General features: G+C 40.2%; 1 protein-coding gene across 2 annotated transcripts in view; it reads right to left on the bottom strand.

Moving 5' to 3' along the window:
- Positions 1-20,150, bottom strand: part of TIPARP (TCDD inducible poly(ADP-ribose) polymerase) — a 31,013-nt gene extending 10,863 nt beyond the window's left edge. Inside the window, exons 1-3 of one of the 2 annotated variants that reach the window (XM_081139299.1) lie at positions 19,896-20,150; positions 15,825-16,782; positions 215-383 (exon numbers count right to left, since the gene is read on the bottom strand). In XM_081139299.1, the coding sequence (XP_080995425.1) occupies positions 215-383; positions 15,825-16,741 (1,086 nt within the window). In that variant the 5' untranslated portion in view covers positions 16,742-16,782; positions 19,896-20,150. Of the gene's footprint in view, positions 1-214; positions 384-15,824; positions 16,783-19,881 lie in introns of both variants that reach the window. The other variant, XM_081139300.1, reaches the window with a different exon arrangement.
- Positions 20,151-22,443: the final 2,293 nt, after the last annotated feature.

The following is a 22,443-nucleotide window of genomic DNA, read 5'->3' as shown; positions in this document are numbered from 1 at the left end:
ACTCATGGATTCCAGGAATTTAATGGAAAAAAATCATTTTCAGAAAAATCAAAGAGAAAAAAGTATTATAACTTACATCAACAAGACTCAATTTTATATCCATAAGCTCTTTGATTTGTAGTTCTGTCTAGTCATTGTTGGAAAGGAAGAATGAAAGAACAATAAAAGACAAAATAATTTAAATGTACTTTTGGGGGAAAAAACCTATAAATACCTCAGGATACTCTCTCCATCCAAAGTGGTCCCTACAGAAGAATTTCCACACTGTGTGGTAAACAGCGTTGACATTGCTAGAGGGCGGTGTGGACAGCCTTCGCAGTTGGTCAAATTCAGTTGTTTCATACACATTCATGGCATTCAAATCGGCCCAAAATTCTTGTCCTCTAAAAAGACCCAAGAAAAAATGATTTGTTAATATTAATCCATTTACAAAACAGAAATATTTAAACATCTCATTGGACATTAAAAATATCTAGTATAGCATGTTGTAGAATTTTTAAAATTGGTCTTATTTGGAGTAAAAGAGCATTACTGATTGTTTTCCCCATTTCCTACAAGACTTTTCTTAACAAGACCAAAATCTCCAAGCGATAGAGTTATGGTAAAATTGATTCTATCCCACAGCATCATTGGTCTACACCAATCAACAGAATTCCACCCTCCCCACCACAGTGGGATGAGCCAAACCCTGGTGTCAGCCAATCAGGGAGTCACATTTAGGATGACACTGACAAAGCAGACAGAGAAACAAAAGAAACCTCTTGAAGCCTGTCCTTTTTTTCAGAGGCATCAGTTTACCTAAGCCAATATAGTAATAAACAATACTGTCTGATGAAAGACAGGAAAAAAACAAGGGAAAAATAAAATTAGACTCCAGGAGGTCAGTACTACTAATCTACCCACCATCAATATTATCTTTTATCCTGTGGGTGAAAAAAGAGTTGACAAAACATGAAGAGAAAAATGGTTTGATTATGAGGTTTAGCTATGAGATTATTTTTGTCATTTTTGTTATCTGATCTGCTGTTGCTGAATCAGCACTTTGCAAAACATCTGAACACTGTTGGGGGAAATATCCACTGTATGAATCAGAATCACTTAAGAAATTAATTTATAAAGGGTGGTCCAATTAAAATATTTGTGTTTCTTTTTAAATGGAACTTCGTCTAGTGTCTGAAACATCTGAACCATTATTTTAAGTAACTGACAAGCTGTTCATTGCTCTTTTCTTTTTGTGTATGTTTCAAAATTTCCCTAAGAAAACAAAAACTTAAATATATCATAAAATAACATCCTAGATATACTTTCCACCCTTTCCACCACAGATTTCGAAACAGATGTCTGTAACACACAGGATACTCCAGATCCAGTGGCACTCAGGATGGCTGGCTTATGTGAAAACCAGATGTCTGGGGAGATATGCCCAATAAATTATTTCCTTGTTGTAAACTGGGATCTTGAAAAGGGTATTAATTTTGACCAATGGGTTTGTTGGTTAGTGCAATACTTTCCAAACTCTGCCCTTAGAAAATGTGTTTCAAGGATTGTTAATAGGTATTCTGCGCAAAAAGCATTCTGCGGTGAAATATTTGAAAAAATTTGGTTACACAAAATTAAACAATTTACATACTGTGGCCACTCCTCAGTCCCTTTAATATGCTAAGGTAGACATTGAAGTACCATGATGAGGGCTATAAAGTATCCTTCCAAACCTATTACAATGCTCTCCCTTTTCCCCAAGAATACCTGCTAACAGCTCTCAATAAACATCCCTGACAAGTGTCGGGGAAAGAAAATCTATTTTCCACCCATCGCCCCAATGTTCATAATTAGTGAATCGGCTTCTATTAAAAAAAATGCACACACAAAAATACTCAAGTCATAAACCCAAATGATGGCGCCACAAAGCACATAACTTGTAAAATACAGTACAGTCTTTAAAAATTCCTAAAGAGTTTCCAAACCCCTAATTTCTTGCTTAGAAAGAGTACTAACTAGTAAGACATGGTCTTAAAAAGAACATATAATTTTAATTGTAAAATGGGAATAAGACAATAAAGTGTAGCTCAAAAATCACATTTGGACACTGCTTTGTTGAAAATGATTATGGTAAATAGGAATATTCCATCAAAAAGAAAAAATTATTTCTGGGAAATCCTTAAAGAGAAAAAACAATGAAAACAAACTCCAACACCTAAACTTTACATCAACTTGCTATAACTAATTTTCACCTAACTTTAGGAGAATTTATTTTTTATTCCTCACCTGAGGATATGGTTTTTACTGATTTTAGAGAGAGGAAGTAGGGGGAGAGAGAGAAACAGTGATGAGAGAGAGAAACACTGACTGGTTGCCTCCAACCAGGAATCAAACCAGCCACCTTTTGGTGTATGGGATGATGCTCCAACCAAATGAGCCACACTAGCCAGAGCTTAACTTTAGGAGAATTGGATGTTATCACAGAGCCAAGAGATATTTATCTCTTTCCCCCTCTTAAGAGCATTTCCAATTCCTAAAAAGATTTTCCTGCTTTATGTTTACTTCCCAATAACTGTTCCCAATTATGAGTTAATAAATACCCAGTATTTTCTTTAAGGAGTTCTTAGAACAGCAGTCATTATGTTAACATGCATTATAATATACACAGCCAATGCTTTTTGCCATTAAAGTATCAGATTTTATTCAGGACATCATTCTAGCAATTTTTGTTTAAGCCTATATTATTAAGACTTTATAGATAATGATTTGCATGAAAAAGACGTCTAAAACTGCAGCTTTTGCTGCATTCTCTGCATTTTAGTCCTTTGGACATTATGAAATTTCTATGACAGATCTTAATTTACTACAATCAAATGTTTCTTGGATTGATGTATCAAAGTACTGCTTTAGCTCTATTTGATTTTCAATATGCTTTTCTGGACTTGACAGAGACAAAACAACAAATTTGAAAAACATTAAATTATCTTTTTATAAGATTAATTTTACCACCTGCTCTCCCATAAACAAGCAATGTTTAATAACTCCAAAGCCAAGAGTTTTTTTCCTCCTCAATCTGCATCAATATAAATGCATAAAATACAGGTGCCAAATGTTTAGCATCTACCATTCTTCTTTATCAAACCATTGTTTTCCATTATCAGAAAGCAGTTATAAGTCATGTATGTGGTAATGGTGATAGTTGGCTGTTTTAGGCAATACACAAAGAATTAAACAGATGTAGTCTCTGGCTCCCAAGGGCTTCAAGAGAGAAATGAAAAACCAAACATAATACCAAAGAAGCAGTACATCTGCCTATTTAAATTCATCAGTAGCAAGTACAATCCTGGAATAAGAGGACAAATAGGCATACAGCATTATGGGAGAGGAGATGGTTAGTGGCATCAAGGAATGCATAAAGGTCAGGAAAAGTAAGAGGCTTTACTTTATCAAGCCAAGATAACTTTCTGTAAAAGAAAAAAATGCTAGGAACAATTTAAATAATAGGAAATGTTACCAGTGAGTAAAGGTGGTGTGGAAGAGCAACAACAACAAAAAAGAGTTCTTTAAGCACTTTGCTTCTTAGAAAGGCAGGGACAGAAGCAGTGCAGACAGTTTGGAAAGGAAACCTTCTAAACGCAGATAGAGAAGAGATTAGGAAATGTGAAAACCAGAGTATATATAGCTGGCAATGTGAAAGATGTCAGTCCATTAGCTGACGAGGTAAGTCCAAAGTCTCAGAGCCTTAAATAAGGGCAGGAATTTTAGAGTATTGAGCAGATGGTGATAAAGGTTCAAAGAAGTAAATAAAGGATGTGTGAAAACTGAGCAACAGACAGTGCCAGAGATTGAGAGAGGGACTCAGTAAAATAAAAGCAGGATGCAATAATCCTGGTGGATGAGAACCCTATCTAGCCCAAAGGGATCCCTACTGAGGGAGAGCCAGAAAAGAGTATTCAAGACAGCCACTGTACAGTAGGATTTAGATTCTGCTAAGTATATCACATGGCTAAATCAATCAATCAGTACTGATTTACCCAAGACATAACCCTATCATGATGAATCAGAAAAAAAACCCTTTTGAACAGATTGCTAATTTCTGCTTTAAAGGGAAGAATGAACTTGAAGTGCTTAAGTGTTTCTACATGCTTCACCAACAAACACACCACCACACACACCAATAAGAATCCAGATACAAAACTAATTTAAAATTTTGAAAAGGACACCCATTCTCATAATTTAGATGCTTTATAACTATGGCTCTCTCCTCCTACTCAACAAATATCTCAACAGAGCAATTAAACCAACATTTTCCAACATACATTGGCAATACCAACATCCACACTAAGTCAGAAAGTATGCTCCACATGCCATCATTTCTTCTATGTATATTTCAGATACTAAAAATAAAGTTAAAAGGGACTAATGATAGTAAATGATAAACAGCTGTAATGAATATAAACCAAAACTATTAAAGAAACAGTTGCTGAATGAAACAGAAATCAGCAAGAATATGATCTCTTTGTCAGACAAATTGTTCTTGGGATTATGCATTTGGGAGCTCAGTAAAGAGTGTAACCATTTGGGGTCATTAACCTATTTATAAATTGTTTGAAGCCGAGAAAGAAATGTGACAATTAAAAAAAACCTATAAAATAAGCTTAAGTAGACACATTGATTAGGCACTAGGCTATGTATTGGAGGTAACATGAAAAAGGCAAATGCGAAAGTCATTGCGGGGAGCAACAGAAAAGACAAACTCTGTGGCATAGTATGAAATATGACTCAAAGGTGGTTTGGGAACAATTCAGAGAGAAGGCCTACCTCTGCTGAAAAAGGGGTCAGGAAATGTAGTCAAGGGAGGTATCCTAGAGTGAATGAAATGAAAGCCAAATCTGGCCAGCCACCAGGCAGACAAAGGGAGGCAGGACACCACTTGCAGAGTGACTGACATGTGTAGAAGCTAAACAAGCAAGGCAGGAGAGACCAAGAGCATGCAACACATGCAGTTCATGTGGGAGGTCAGGGTGTACGTGTGTGACGGGTATGATAAGAGAGAAGACTGGACTGGATAGGTTGGCTCTGGCCAGATAATGAAGAGCTTTGTATTCTGGGTTAAGAGGTTAGGACTTGATTCTGTGGGCAGTAGGAATCACCGGTGGATTTTCAGCAAGGTTCAGAATGCCTTTTACAAAGGTCACTCCAGCAGTAGTGGTATGGGCTAATTTGTTTATTTTTGGAAGGGGAGGGTGGGGAAAGATGGAGGAAGGGTGGAGACAGGCACTTATTTGCTTTAATATTTATTATTCTATCCTTAGCCATCTACAGCTATTAGCATTGCACATGAGACAAATGATGACAGATAATGGAGGAGGCTAGGGATGTTCTAAGGGGTATTTAAGAGTTAGAACATAACTGCATAGAGAATGATAACATGTGGGGCTGAAGAGAATAGAAAGACTCCAAGATATGTCCCATGTTTCTGGTCTAGGTGACTGGATAACAGTGCCATTAAATGAAACAGGAACTGCAGGAGGTAGAACACATTTAAGTGGGAAGATGACGTAAATAAAATATAGATATCAGACTTTAGCAAAGGTCAATTAAGTATAAAGTTTTCCGGATCCTACTCTGTATAGTTTTAACCAGATGAGTTAGACTTTGGCACTTTGGCTTTCTGCCTGTAAGAAACCTGTGACCTCTATAACACCTGCCCTAATCAGCTGAAGTAACGGCACACAATTAATAGGTCCTTATTTTATTACTATGATGTAAAATGAAAATATCTCCCCAAATTCTATTTCATAATGATAGAAGGATAAAGATCAAATGCAGTATGAAGACAGTGTTAAGGCTCTTCTCCTGCATACTTGAGACAAGCATGACAGATGGGGTATGTTTGCTGCCGCTAAGGAAATTTCACAGGCGCACAAAATATAGCTGGCTTTTGATACCTGGCTTTGATGTTTCCAGGAACTCATTTAGCAATGCTGAAATATCTGGCAGCTTATATATCCCTTCAAATATGTTACAAGGTGATGAGAATCAAAGCCATGGCATACACAATACCAACATATTTTGTAAAAGCAGTATAATTATTAAACTTCAGAGGACTGACTATGTACTCTTAACTTTCTGCTTAGAAGCATAATAACTATCATTTATTCTGTTACTAATTAAGATTTTTTGCTAACACTGACTCAAATAAATAGTACAAAGCTATTAGAGGAGGCAATAAAAATTACCTATAAACACTTACATACAAAGCAACATCTTTCAATATTCATTAGAAGTTAAAATTCTATATTTAACTTCTATACTATGACACCGGGTCTTGGTAACAACTGGGTTTTTCCCCTTTGTATCCAAAATAGCTGGAGACACACACATACCTATAAATCAAAATTGGGAGTTTATATTATTATGCATATGGCCCTCAGTAATTACGGGTAGGCTACACATCGAATGTTGACTCTCAATTAAATCTGCCCATATTTAAGGAGACCCTGACGTAATCAAGGCAGGATTGCTGAGGCTTAGATCACTCTGTAAAACAATTAACATCAATCTTGGATCATGGATTTATATTATGGTTCTAAATGCCTCAAAAGATTTTTCGGTAGGTAAAAATATTCCCCACTTGAAGAAACAACTCTTGCCTAGCCGGGTGTGGCTTAGCGGTTGAGCATCTACCTAGGGTCCAGGAGATCATGGTTAGATTTCCAGTTGGGGCACATGCCTGGGTTTTGGGTTCAATTCCCAGTTGGGGGTGTGCAGGAGGCAGCCAATCAATGACAACTCTCTCATCATTGATGTTTCTTTCTCTCTCCCTCTCCCTTCCTCTCTCTGAAATCAATACAAATAAAATAAAATAAAATAAAAAGAACTCTTAAAAAGGGATCATCAAAAGGCAAAATTCTGACTGTGTGTGTTGCTCCTTTGGTCCCTCCTGGGTGAATGAGAAGGCAGCAAGTTAGTTAGTGGAATCCAGAATCACATTTAGACATGTGCAAAACCCCATCTCTGATTTACAAATTGTTAGACATCTAATCAGTGGTCTTAAAGTCATTTTAGAAGTGAACACAGTGAAATAATAATGAGGATAAGAGGAGAAAAATGAAAGGCAGGTAGGTTTCCTAAATGAAAGGATACCCTGGTTTTTAAGCTTTTGTAATTCTATAGTCTCCAAAAGAATGTGGGGAACTAAACAAACACATAATACGGTTTATTATCAAGAACTGTACTGACACAACCATTTGAGAACATCTAAATGTTTCTTAAACCCCTAAGAAATAAACCATACACTGTAGTCCCCTTCATTCAACCACTAAAAACAAATTACAATATTCACTTGAGGAAAAGAAACCTACTAAAATACTGTTGTTGAGCTTTCTTGGTTTTTATTACAGAAAAAGCAAAGAATACAAAAGAACTTTCTAATAGGATGTGGATAAGCCTATAACCTTTCATAAATAAAAATTATACTTAACAGTTCAGAAGATCTCGCTGCTATCTATTTATGGAGGCATGGGATTAATTTTGCACCCTAAAGACATCAGAAATGTCATACAGCTTTAACTTTTATCCAAGTTTAATCATGTCTTGAGACTCCTAGAAGGTAACTTAAGTGAGACATACTTCTCAACCGTAGCCTGATGAGGAAGTGAAACTTAATTTCTGCAAGAAGCTGAGATAGAAAGCACACAATAGATTAAAATAATGTGTACCAAGCCTTGCACTACTTTAAATTATGTAGCTGTTGCTCTTAATGAAGATAGTAAATATCACCTTTAAGTGAAATTATTTTTAAACTGAGAGATTTCTATTTTACCTCAAAGTAAACAATAAAAAATGTCTGCCATGTACTAAAAACACAAATACTGATTAATTCAATTTTGTGGATATAGAATTTGACAGCATTTAGAGTGCTAAAATATATTTGTTTATAAAACTTTCCTACATACACATTATAAAATCAAGTGTATATAAATACTAGAATTGCTTACAATAATTGTTTTCAAATAAGCACAAACAATTCAGCACTCACTTATACATAAATGAAATACTAATTACAAATAATTATCATAAATATATCCTCTAATAACCCCCAGTAAGATACAACCTATTAGCTTAATTTATTTCTGGGCTAATTTTTAAATTACAAACAACTCCTTTAAAAAGGTTTTTATTCAGAACTTTCTCAGTTTAGCCTTGTATTTTTCCCCAATTAGTACAGAAAAACTAATTGATTAGTGAACGAACTAAAAATATAATCACTGATGGCTTATCATGAGAACCCAGAGATAAGCGAGAAACTTTCAGCACTAGAGATTTGCATGTATACAAACTAACCAGTATATAGCAAATGCATCACACCCTGAGAATTTTTAAAGCAAATTTCTGACAGAAAAAAAAAGACTTCCTATAGAAAACATATCAAGAGAGATGTTTTTTTAATTGTCTAGGTTTTATAAACTATGGCCACAAAACCTTTCAACAGGGTCTTAAGTCAGTCAACTTTTCCCAAAGAGGGATTCTACAAAGCCAAGTTTTTCTAATAGATTCAATTTTATCAAACTTTAGAGAGTTTACATTGTTTTTTAGTAGCAAATTAACTGTAATACACTTTACACAATATTCCTGAGGTACAGCAACATTTGGACAAACCAAACCTCGGAAAGCAAGCAAAGTTCCTTCTGTTTCACATACTCTATCCCCATTCAAGGATGTTTTTCTTTTTCTTTTTTTATTAACTTGGAAGGCAAACCTAGTGTTTCTCCTGTGCTTATTTTTATTCTCTCAATGCCTGGAAATGAAAGAGAGAAGCCAGGTGACAGTCAGAAACCAAAGACCAACCACAGCAGGAAATTATTTAGAGTATTTTTTGCCATTTGCCCTCTCTATGCCCTGATCAGCTGCAGGAGCTGTGAAATCACAGGGTGCAGGCAAGATTCTGAAAGCACATGCACTACTGCAAGCAAAGTTCACTCTTGGGCCTCTACCCCTCCCATTCTTCACTGACTATTCAGTGATGGTAAAATTTAAAGCAAAGAAGGTCACCCAAACTCTATGGGTATATGTCAAATGAGAAGGGAGAGTTTAAGAATCTCTTCAACCAAAAAGAAAAAAAAAAATAATGTATTAAAAAGAAATTCCAGTAAGTGTGACCTAAACGAAACATATTTTCCAATCATTGTGAGAAGTGCTGTTTCAACATTCAGACTATTCACAAATCCTTCCCTATGCGCAGAAACGACACCATTTGAATAAATACAAATTTCCTGAATAAATCTTTCTCAGACAACTTAGTCATAGGGGATTCTAATACAGTCTTTACACAACACTTTGTGGCACACATACTCGCAAATCACTGGTTTCTGTAGAATGTGAAAGGAAACTGTCATTCTAGCATTCTCACTCTCATATGAGCTTACCCTTTCATTGTGATTACCATGCAAAGGTTCTTTACTGGTCAAGTGGGTGTTACCAGTAAGTAAACAGCACATAGCTGAGAAACACGAGGAGACAGACACATTTAATTGTATGAACACTGCAAATAGGAATGCTTAGTTAACTCCCTTCTGTGCTTGTCTTAGCAACAGTAACTGACTAGGTCAGAAAGGAAAATTGGAAATTTCAGAATTAGAAACTTATTATCATCAACTTCTAAAATTTGAGTTCCTAATCACAGAACTGGTTCTATTTAGCACAAAACTGCAATACTGTCTTTTGCACAGATCAAATATAAATCTTTCCAAACTACCAAGTTGAATAAGTGTAATTTATTTTACATAAAATCCTTTATTTTCAAAGATTTCAAAATGTATTTCAGAAACTACCCCTTCTAATTTCAAATTTCCCTATTAACAAGGAATTAATCTACACTGGAAATTCAAGGCTTTTAGTTAATGTGTCAGAGACTGGGCTGGATTAGTTTTAACAAAGGGATTTTAAATAGAGGTGAGTTTGTGTAGTATCATTCTTGGTTCCTAGAAAGCACTACCATAAATAATCTACAAATATAAAAATATTGTTTTTGTTAAAGAAGTTCCTTCATATCTAAAATGTGACTTATTTGCTCCTAGAAATGGTGAACTATATAAGTATTTTATTCCTTTGTACAGTTTGTGTTTATGGTGTTACAAAGTACATTTCAACCCTAGATCTTAAGCTATTATCTAACAATATCAAACCCAGATGAAACAGAAAAAGGCTCAACCCTCAGCACTCTGGTGTGTTCCAATGATAGAAAACCACTCATATTCACTTTAGTTTAAGCCTCCCTGATTTATTTTAGAAGAGAAACTCTACTGCTTTTAATAAAGAGAGTTTCTGGAAAAAATTTCCAGCATCATAGAAAGTTGGGCTAGAATAATCAAGAGTTATCTTATAACTCAAAATATATTTGTTTTTTTCTGTTGCAAAGACAACATGCACACATACTTAAGTTTTCTTTCCACAAATAGGCAACTGCGACTCACAAACAGCACACTGGTAATTATTAAAGGTTGCTGACCAAGGTTAAGAGGACCTTCGGTCCTAATTTAAATGTGATGAAAATTATTACAATCAGATAAAGGATGCAGAATCTGGTTGTCTCAAATCATGGAATAAGAAATAAGAAAGGCCATAGGAAAATAGTTATAAGCTCAAATGGCTGGATTTTAGTAGCATTCCTTGGGTAGCCAAAGTTTATATGGGCTACATACTGCTTTCCCCTTTAGAAATAGCCCCCAAACTCAATATAAAACTAAGAATCACTGACTAAGAACAGTCAGTGATAGATCTGATAGAATTTATGAATTTACTTTTACTTCATGGTAGAATGCAAATCTAGAATCTATAAATTCTAGTGTAACAGAAAATAGATTTACAGGGATAGAGTAATCAGTCAAAAGTTGCAGTTTTTGTATGTCCATATATGCAGAATAAAGTTTTATATGTTGGATGGAGTTACTACTTTTTCCCATTTACTTACAATAAAAAGTAAAAGCTTTAGAGTCAACTCAGTAAGAAAATGCATAACATATGATATATTTTTAGGGATTGCCAGATAACCTTCTAAGCTGTTTATTCCAACTGTCTTTGCATTTTGCAAAGTTCATTTTCATTACCATAAATACCTTAGGAACACAATGACCCCAACCTGAAACCAGGTGACAGCTGCTTCAAAAAGTCTAATCTGCTTATCGATAAAAACTCAGAAAAGAAATGAATGATTGCTATTGATTCCCATGATAGCTCAACAGACTCAGTAAACTCCTCTAGATTAGTACAGAAAGAAGCCAATTAGTTTTATTTCATATGTAAATAGCATCATAAAGAGGTACAAAATATAATTCATTGGATTGCTTTATCCTAAAGCACAAGGCACACATTTTGAAAGTCACTTCAAATACAGTTATTGCTTATGGAGCTCTCTCTTTCTCTTAGGCAGGAATTTTTAAAATAAATTCAAACTCATCCAGCTGTGTATATTCAAGAAATACCGAAAAGTCACAAGGCATACTAAGTTTCAGCTGTTCTTCTCTCTCCAGTATTATCAATAACACATAATGAGTTAGTTCATACATCATCACAGCTGTGCAGGCCAGAGCTAACTTGGCTAATTTAACTATTCCAGTAGAGTTCAGTCAGGAGCTGGCTCTATTTTAGGTAATCCACTCTGCAAGTCATACAGAAAATAGCATATGCTCTTTGTATCATTAATATGCAATTCTCCTGTCTTCTTTCACAGAGTTCCTGTAAAGTCATCTTTATTATCCTTTGGACAGATTGAAAAAAAAACACACACTTCTAAGAGCAAGTAGCAATGGAAATCACTCAAAACTAAGACTTTGATAACACTCTAGGTAGAAGCCATATCAAGTAAAACTCCCTCTTTCATCAATACACCTTAATTCCAAAAGAGGAAAAAAGAACATGTCCTCTGAGAAAAATTAACCCTGGAGTCGGGGTTTGCAATTTTCTACTTCACCCTCCCACCCTCCTTCAGAAATTTCAGAATTAGAAATAATCACTGGTTATATTTTCACCTACAGATTAACTTCAAATTAAGGTTTGCAGAGTGCCTCTTCTTTATGGTTAATAATAACTATAAGACTTCTGGCACACTTTAAAACCAATGTAATGTGAAAACCAATGGCCAGCTCAGTTGCTAATGGGAGATTTGCATATCCTCCACAATTCCAATTACCCTCAACAGTATTCTACAGTTAGTGAGGCTCTTTTAAAACTGCTTAGACCTGCCATTTAATATCATTTTCTAATAAGGTTGAATGCCTAAACTGCCAGAAACTATGTTTTCTTAATTGAAAACATAACATTCAATGTTGTTTTCTTAACTTCATATTTGGAATTTGGAAATTCTCCAAAGCCCATCCTGTGTGCAAAAGAAGCCTCAGCATGTAAATATAGGGAATTCATACATACAATTAGTTTCCAGTTGATGTTGGCAATGAACATCTGCACACGTACAAGAGCGATGGAAAAGTGGGGTTGTATCATAATTTGGGGTGAAGGCAAAGTTGGAAAATAATTAAAATATTTCACTATAATGAACCAAATAAACATTTATTATTATTAAAATTCTCTTTTTTAAATGTGTTTTTAGTATCTAAGCATCTTGATTAAAGAGGTAGAAGGGACCTGTGAACTTATCTAACTCAACTTCCTTTCCAATTTCATTCTTGAGAATAAAATGAACCCTGGGAATCTAATTCGGATTAACTTAGCTGTTGAATCTAATACATTTTCCAAACAAAGAATTTTATCTGTACAGCAGACCCAGAACTATGACCTTTCCCCAAGTTTCACACAATGAAGTATTAAGGATATAGTATGTAATAATGATTCACCAAGTCATATAAAATACTGAGCAAGTGGGATAAACAACTGTCATTCATTATTCCTGAATCCAAAGACTGCTGGGGCCTGACTTGGACATATACACAGCTGAACACACACTTCCTGGTTATGTGCAATCTGCACAGATAGACCAGCTTTACAGGCCTGACCACAGAGATTAATAGCTTTAGCCAAATAATGTGGTAACCATGTGAACCTGGGCTGCTCCAGCTTGTTTGTGAATCTCTCAGCAAGGCTCAACATGCCGTTATCTGCATCTTGTTGCCAGGAAACACAACATCGCTTTGGAATACAAGGAAAATCAGGTTGCAATGACCAGAGGTCAACTTCCCAAAAGCCTAATTTTTGACACTTAGCTATCTACAATTTTATAATATTTCTTACGTAGTCCATGGAGAACCTTCACTTTACTAATAATTAACTTAATACTTTGCTATTTTTATCAGGGAAGGACAACTTACTACCATTAACAACGTACTAGAGCAGCAATAGTAATTACAATAATAATTCACTCATGCCTTTCCTCTTAAGTGTCAAATAAATATTACTTCAGTAAAACTGATTTGGAAATCAAACACTCACTGCAACTACTTTTAACTAATCCAACAATATCTATGTCTGTTCTTCAGCAAAGTAATTTTACCAAAGGACAAAATATGCTGCTGACCTAAGAGTTCCTGGATTCTCTCCATCAAAATACCCGTCTTGCCTTGCTGATAATAACAGAACGTAATGTGTTGGACAGTAATTCTGACCAATTCAAAAAGAGAGAAACTTAATGTACCAAGATGCTGAAGTACTCAGCAGACAGGAAATGTGCTTCCGAAGAGTGAAGTGGGAGGCTACTATTCTACAGTTATGCATTCTGGAGATGGGAGGATTAGAGTGGCTTTGAGAGTATATAAAATTAATTACCCTTGACACACCAATTAGAATTGCTAGCTCATGGGCAACAGAGATTTTGGACAATACCTTATTAAAAAGATTTTTAAGAGAATGCAAAACGTCTTCCAATGCTGGCTTTGAAAAAATAAGTTAAAAGTACTTAGTGTTATTACAGGATCTAAGAATTTCACTTCCCAAGCAAATCTTGAATGAATCTTAGATGCATTCTATTATCAAGATAATACATTTATGACCAGGAAAACTACATTCTTGATATAATCTTACTTTTATCCCAGAGTCTTCTATATAATAATGCCTTTAAACTTGGGCCTTATATTGTTTCTCACCTTGTTCCATATATCCTGTTAGATGTCCCTTTGCAACTTAGAAGATGCAAAGTTCTAGTCTTATAATTTAGTTGCTAAAAAGACAACATATTTGTATACTATATAACTGAAATATTGAAATATTAAAAAGAAACCACTTACCTAGTACTAAATGGGAACAAGAGAAGTTAAAAAAAAAAAAAAAAAAGGCCAGAGTTCCACAATTCCAACAATGCTTGGCATTATGTTAGAACACAGAAGGTGAATGTCAAGACTAACAGAATTAGCCCAGCCGGCCAGGCTCAGTGGTTGAGCATCAACCTAGGATCCATGAGATCGATATTCTATTCCGGGTCAGGGCACATGCCCGGGCTGCAGGCTCCATCCCCAGTGGGGAGCGAGCAGGAGGCAGCTGATCAATGACTCCCTCTTATCATTGATGTTTCTATCTCTCCCTTCCCCTCTCAGAAATCACTGAAGACTTTTTTTTTTTTAAAGGCTAACGGAATTAACTTGAAAGTGGTTTACTGCCACCATTTGCTTGTTGATTTTCTAGACACTTGAAGAGAGTAACCCAATTTATCTGTGAACAAAGATGACTCAAGGAAGTTTTTCTCCTGGACTTCTGGTCTAGTACTTTTCCTCCCTATGGGTCATGCCTCTCAGTACTACACACATCAGGCCATTCATTCATTATCTGTGAAGCAGTGAGGATACCTTCATGGTCTCCCAAATCAGGTAACATGAATAAAGTGCTCTTCTCCCCCTAAGTAATTTGAATACTTATTCTTGGTCATACACAACTATTAACATAACACATTTTAACTCCTTTCCAACTACAGGAAAAACAACTTAGAAATATAAAAATTAATGCTATTATACAGCCATTTTTACACTAGCAACTTTACATGTGGCAACTATCATTGTCTTCTTCACTTTTAAGTTCAACTAAAGAAGAATTCAGATGTGGAAATTTCAGTTCCCTATCAATGAATATTGCTTAGACATCCATACTAAAAGAACTGAATTATTTATATACATGTCTTGCATACAAAAACATGAGGATAACTGCTTTTTATGTAAACGATAAACTTACCCATTAACAGAAACATACCCTTCACTCATTAAAAACTCAGTTTTAAAGAAATACCCTGAATTGCAGAATTTATTTTACGTCTAACATAAATAGAATAATAAACTTAATGGTAAAAAGCTTTAAGGAAACTTAAAAAAAAAAAATTTAACATGTTTGGGCAGGATTCGTAAGTTTGGGAGGAATTTCTGAATCATTCACAAAAAAATTGTTTGTACCATTCAAAATCAAGAGGGCCACAAAAATGTCCAAACAATACTATTTTCCTTTAAAAAGTAACAGCTACTCAATATGCAGAACTTTAAAATTAGATATATTAGGTATTCATTATTTGTAAGACTCACCATGGATTTTCTTTCAAAATCAAGTTCTCCTATATGACTAAAATTGTATTTGATTTACAACATTCAACATACATGTACCTTCTCAGTCATATACATATTACACAGAGTAATATCTGAATTGTTCTAATCATAAAAACTTTATTGTCTAGTTAGGTAAATAGCCTGCATTCAACCACCATGAAAATCAGTATAGCACACAAGCCAGAAGAGTAACAGTGGAAAAAAGAATAAAAACTGTTAGGTTACTACTAAAAGAAACCACCCTACTAAGCTTTTAACTTCTTTACCTTCTCTATAGTATTTAACAGCTTTAAAGAAGTTATAAATACATACCCATACTTCATTCTCATCCTATCATTCTCTGGGTTACAGTAAAATCTTTCCAAGTGCTCCTGGGAATCATTGGATACACTCTGCCACTTTTGGGTAGTTGTCCTCTTGATCTGCCAATGATAAGGCAAGACCGTGTGGTGCTTCAAACAATCCCTGCCATAAATACACATGCCTTGCAAAAAGTCCATGCAAATTTCAATTTCATTCTCTTGGTGAGTGTGGTACTGTAGCTGGTTCACCAACTCAAATACAAGGTCAAGGGAAGCCTCCTCACTTTTGTCCTGAAAGAGCTCGGTACTCAACTTATCACTGGTGTCCAAAATGTACTGGATTGTAAAACTGTTGTCTTGGAAAACCCCTGGAACATAATCCATGGCTTTGTCTATGCAGTCAGGACTAACAGGAACATCACTTGAAACTGGGTGTAAAAGGGCAGTCTGGAAGTGCCCTGCTGTAGAATCTGCCACTGTCCCACTGATGGTTTCTGGTGCAAAGCTGTGATCCTGGATTGGGACCACTTGTTCTGGAGCATCAGTGGAAGGACGAGCTTCTGGTATTTGGTCCCCGACATTTGTCCCCTCAGGAATCAGGACAGACATATTGTCTTCTGCTGGTGGACAGGATGGGTTGATTTCCAGGTTTTTTTTCACCATAGGTTCATGTAAGCTGCTCTCCTCTGCATTCTGGTTTCTGGATCTAAAAACCCCACCAAGTGAGCCAGACTCTAGCAAAGTGTTTAATATTGGCCTCAAAGACCTCAGGGTTCCGGTTCCCAATCTCTTTTGATCCTTTTTCTTAAAACAAGTCTTTAATGGAGTGATCTTCTCAGAGAGTCTCATTTGGCATGAAAAGTCATCAGGAGGAGAGGGAGGCTGCACTACACAGTCTGGCTCAGGTTCGGTGGTTTCCATTTCCATAATGTGGATTAGTTCCAATTGCTCCTCTGAGTCTAAAAATCCTACAAGGAAAGGAAAGAAGATGATCACTTATAAGCTGACAACAACTCGATCCCATTCATTCATCAAAATGTTTAATTTTAGTGTGTGACTAAGTTCCTGAAATCACTCCTTTTATATTATATTTCATCTTCATGGGTCAATTTTAAATTTTATTGAGAAATTAAGGCTCCAAAGCAGCCAAGGCAAGAGACAATATTTTCCAATAGGCTCTTGAAATTTATTTGTGGACTTAATATACAACAATTTGTAATTCTGCTGGGGTATGAATTTTCACTGTAAGTCTAGGGTGGAGTGTGTGGGGGGTGAAGGGTAGAAATAAGTGAGTCTAACTGATGACAGCAAGGAAACCACATCTTCACTGCTTTGTGGTTCTTTTCAGTTGTTCTTTTCACCTTTCTTATGAGGTGACAAAGTTGTTTCTTTGTAAAAAAAAAAAAAAAAGTTCATCAAATGAAGGATAAACTTCAAAGTTAAATAGTGAGTGAATTTGGGGTGTGAGGATATACTCAGGAAACAGGGGCTCTCAATTAAAATGTTATATGGGAGAAAGCCAGGGGCCTGTTGAAGCATTTCTATTCAATTAAGTCCTTATTTAAGGTCATCTGTGACTTTAGGGGAAACAACTATAACAAACCAATTTTACCAAAGGCTAATTATTGTAAACAAGAGTTTAGTTCATACAACAATATGATGTTTTTGATGAGCTGCTATATTCAGAAAGTTTCAATATAAACCCCAAAGACGTTCAGGGTCTATTTTTGCAATCCCCAAAACATTACCACTGCTGGAGGAGGAAAACCAGGGCTTGTTTAGCAACAGAAGCTACATCAGCAACAACCACAGCACACGCTGTTTTAGAAACCAAACACAACTTCATAATACAGAAAGAGCCTCCTTCACTTCATAATACAGAAAGAGCTTCCTTGTCCTTGTCTTTAAAAAGTTACACATATGTATTTTTTTTTAAGGCAAATGAAGGCGTACTGTAGAAAATAACACAAGAATATAAAACATAAACCGCATTTTCAGATTCCTTATGTACTACTGAAAAGGAATAAAAGTGCTTTCTTCAAGGAATCAGACCCCTTGAAAGAGAACTGGAACAAAGAATAAAGCAAAGAAAATTTTGTAAAATGACAAATGGTGAACAAAGTATAAAGCAAAGAAAACTTTGTAAAGTGACAAATGGTATCTCCTCTGTAATCTAGCACTCATTAACTAATTCTGAAAATATTTATTGAGCATTGTGCCAGGTGGAAAAGGGTTGGTGACGAGCAATTAATACTATTCTCTCTTATCCAATAGAATGAAAGAGATATTTGATGCAAGGGCCCATGACTTCATCAAGTATACATCCCAGGTGCCCATTACAGTCCTAACACAATGCAAACAGTGGGTAGTCACGATATTTTTTGGCTAAACTGCTGAAGAAAAAGAACCTAGAGTGCCTGGTTCTATTCGTTTTTGTGGGTCGCCAATAACAAAATAATAAAATTGAGTCCCCAGAAAAATGAACATTAAAGATCTAATTGGAGAGATTCTTGAATGTGTGTGTGTAGCAAGTGCATAATGATCAAACTCAGAAAAATTTTAAAAAGGTGTTAGCCTCCATGGTAAGTACAAAAGGAAAAGGTAGAAGAAAAAAAAAGAGTTCAGTGTGAGCTGCCATTGTTAGGGAAAGCTTCACGAAGGAGGGACTTGACAGAAGACATAAATCAACTGGAAAGCAGCCAAGCCAGGCGTTATTATTCATCATTCAGTGCTCTTGCCTCAAGGCACAATTGGCACAGATTGTGGTATTCCCTCCCCACCACACCAAACCCGCCTGTGCCATCATCCACGCATGCACACACACGCACGCGCGCGGCCGGGCGCGCGCGCGCGCGCACACACACACACACACACACACACACACACACACACACACCTCCTATCACACCCTATCAAGGCAAAACAAACCCTAAGCCAATCCTGACACACACACTTCAACTTTTCCCATTATTGTCCTCTGTCACACTCGGAAATAAAACTGAGACGAGACAGAACTGGGGGAGTGGTTGGAGTGGGGAAGTCAACAGAACCTAGTTCCTCAATTAGTTTGCATAACAAAAAAATAAAGATTAGAAAGACACTTCCTCGGGTCCCCCGCTGCAGGCCCCCTACCGCTCCACCCCTCACACCTCCCGACGCCCCGGCTTCTCCAGCAAGCCCCCCGCTCAGAGCCCGGTCCATGGAAACCGCCGGCTCCAAACTCAGGACTCGAAAGCCCGCCGCCCGACACCCCGGCGCCGAGCCCGGGTCCGAGCGACGCCTCCTAGGGCCGTGGCGGTTAGCGCAGCTCGGCGCCCGGGGCCGCGCCAGTTCGGCGCAGCGCGGCTGAGGCGCGCCAGGCTCCGCCGTCCGGTCCCGGAGTCCCGAGCATCTCGCCCCACCGCCTTCCCCTGGGCAAGCGCCGCGGCGCCCCCCAAACCCTCGGTCCAGCCTCCTCCTCCCGCGAGCGCCTCCCGCCCAGGCTTCCCTCCATCCCAGAGCCCCTCACAGCGCCTTCCACAGTCAATCTCTTCACCTCCTCAACCGACCTTCCCAAGAGGATCGCCCCGCGAGTCTCGGAGGATCGCAGAACCGACCCGCAAAGCCCCGGGGAAATGCGGCCGGCGCTTCTCAGAAAGGAGGGCGAAGACTTCTGCGCCTTCAAAGTTAATCTGAAAGCCTGCAAACTTCTGGGCTGCAGCCGGAACGCGGGGCGGCGGGAAGGCTCCCCTAGCTACCGTTCCCCCCTTGGTCTGTGAAGTATTCCCGCGGGGGAGGCCGCACAGACGCTCCCCCGCTGACCAAGGGGGGCTGGGGGACGCCGGCGACCCCGACTAAACCTCAACCCTTCAGCGTCTTATTCCGATTCATACACCTGCCAGAGGCCCTAAGTGACTAAGAAGTGTAAACCAATTCCATCTCGCTGTTGACGGGGTCCAAGGGAACTCGATACAGAAAAGCACAATCTAAGTATCAATCAGCCTAGATCCCGAGAGTTGCTGCGAGGCCGGCGCCCCCTTCCTCGCCCGCCATCCCCGCCAGGGTCCCTCACCAGCTCCTCAGCTCACCCGGAGCCCTTTACCTGAACCGGCTGCCTAAGAGAACCGATCACAGGAGTCAAGTTGCGGCGCTGCCGAAGCGCGGGCAGCGTCCGCACCGGGGGTCGGCGCGGAGGGCAGGCTCGGTTTCTAGGGGTCGCAGGCTGGAGGCGCGGTGAACGGCGCACGGGCCATTCCGCCGCCGCGAGCGCTGAGAGCCGCGACGGCAGTCCCGACCCAGCTCGCTCGCCTGTCACCTCGAGCTCTGCTTTAAAGTGGCTTCCGGTCGTCTGCTCTCCACAGCCCGGCCGCGGGGGCGGAGCCTGGGCGGCAGGGGAGGGGGGTGGGGTGAGGGGGCCGGGCGCTCACTGGGTGCCGGGAAAGAGCCCCGCCCCACGTGCGCGCTCGCGAGAAGGCGCGCGGGAGGTGCGTGCGGCGGCCGCGCGCTCCCGCGAGGGGGCGTGTCCTCCCGCGGGCCGGCCCGGGCCGGGAGGGTCCTCGTAGGCGCGCGCCAGCGGCTGAGCGCGGCAGTGAGGGAAGAGCTGAGCTCCCCGTGGGGCGGGCTCCACCTGCCTGCGGGCAGATGGAGGGTCACTTTGTTCCGAGAAATCCCAGGCGTCCGAAGGAGGATGTGAAACGGAACGACCCGCTTCTTTGCGGTTGGCTTTGTTTATTTGCCTCCTCACACGACGACTCTTCCTGCGCCTGAGGCCGCCGAACCCCAAGGGGAGGCAAACGGCTGCTACGGCCGCTGCGGCCAGACGGGGTCGCCCGCCCCGTACCGAACGGGCGGCGGCCGGCGGCCGGCGGCGCAGAGGGTTAGTCGCCTGCCCCACGGGGTCGCACGCTTCCGCTTTCCGGGGAAACCCGGCTCGGGTTCTGGCGGTAAAGGCGCCCGTCGATACGTTTCAAAGCCCGCAGACGCCGCAGTGATTTACTGACGGGACTGGGGCCCGACTGCGTGCCCCGCGCGTGCCGGCCGCGCTCGGCCGCGTCAGCCCCGACGCCCCCGCGCGGCGGGCGGGGCGCGCGGACTCCCCCCGAAATACACCCCGTGCGGACCCGCTGCACTGTCTAGATTGTAAAATTTTGCCTTTAGTGTAGGTCCACATGGTGAACAGCATTTCAGTGGCGGAGGAAGAAACCCGTGAAACCCGTATAATCACTATATGGGGGGGGAGGCCCTGATCAAAATCAAAGTTAATTATGGCTTTACCCCCCCCCGCCCCCCCCAACGGCTGCCAGAGAGAACAAAATACAGCTGACAAGGATGCTCTGCCTGTGGCCTGAAGTATAAACTGATTTAATTCCATAATCTGGAGACTTTCCGGGTTGAAAAAGCCAACTATTACCAGCCGGGGAAGCCTGTGAAACAGCAGCTGAGGGGCGGCGGTAACAGACGTGAGGTTCCAAGCTTTTCTTCAGCTCTCGGTGACGACAAAGCTCTTCTAAATCTGTTCAGCAAAGAACAGGTTTCTCTTCTCTCCTTTTCACTTTCTTCGCTAGGACAGGGGCGAGGCGGCCTCCCCCGCAGGCTCACTGCAGCGGCGTCAGCGGGCCGTCCCGCGGCGAGACGACGGCACGGGCCCGGGCGGCGACGAGAAGCCCCGTGGCCGGCGCAACGCGGCGTGGGGTCGAGCGGCGCTGCCCGGGGCAAGTGCCAGCGTGTAAGTCGGTTTCGCTGTTTGCTTTGATTCGTCTTCGCTGTTGTTTTCTTTCTTTTCGCGCCTTCCTCTGGATTACCTATTTTTAATTGTATTTTCCCCCAACAATTAGGTTATTTGCTGTACATTCTTTATTCGTCTAGCAGTGTTTCAGTGTTTAATTGCTGTGTACCAACCACCTCGAAACTTAATGACTTAAAACAACTCTTATTTGCTCAAGATGCAGATTCCCCGGCCCCAGGCCTCGGGCCAGGCGAGGGAGGCCCGTCTGCTCGGGAGGCCCGCCTGCTCGGGAGGCCCGCCTGCTCGGGAGGCCCGCCTGCTCGGGAGGCCCGCCTGCTCGGGATGTGCGCGGGGCTCAGAGGGCTGGGCCGCCAGCCAGGGCCATGCTCTGGGCGCCCGGCCGGGTTCCCTGCTCTCTCCAGGGCTTCTCCGTGCGGCCAGCTTGGGCTTCCTCGTGGCGGGGTGGTTCCGGGTCCCCAGAGGCAGCGCTGCAAAGGACAAGCCTCAGTGTGCAAGCCTTTGCTTACTAATGTACCCCTGGCCAAAGCAAGTCACAAACCAAAAGCAGAGTCTAGGGCAGGAGGCCATGAATATTGGGAGATGCAGTTCACTGGGGGCCCTGCAGTAGATTCAGGACAGATCACCTTAATCCAATCAGGGATTAATTAAAAGTTGCTTCCAGGCTGTAGCTCCTTGGAATTCCAACTTAAAATCTTTCCTTTTTTGGGGTCCTGAACTAAAAATTTTCGCCCTCCACGCCCCTTGAGAACTTTACAAGCTCCCCACTACCGCTGTCAGAAAGTCAGTTGCCTCAGAAGGTAAAAGGACACCAGGTTCTGGACTCATTCGCCACTCTTGGATCTAGTCTCTTCAAACTGCTCAAGTTTTAATGCTCCAAAAAAAGTATCCTCCACAGTGTCCACCT

Source organism: Miniopterus schreibersii, assembly GCF_964146895.1.
Source record: "Miniopterus schreibersii genome assembly, chromosome: 5".
NCBI lineage: Eukaryota > Metazoa > Chordata > Mammalia > Chiroptera > Miniopteridae > Miniopterus > Miniopterus schreibersii.
Note: the sequence above shows the minus strand (reverse complement) of the source record. Positions and strands in the feature narration are given on the sequence as shown.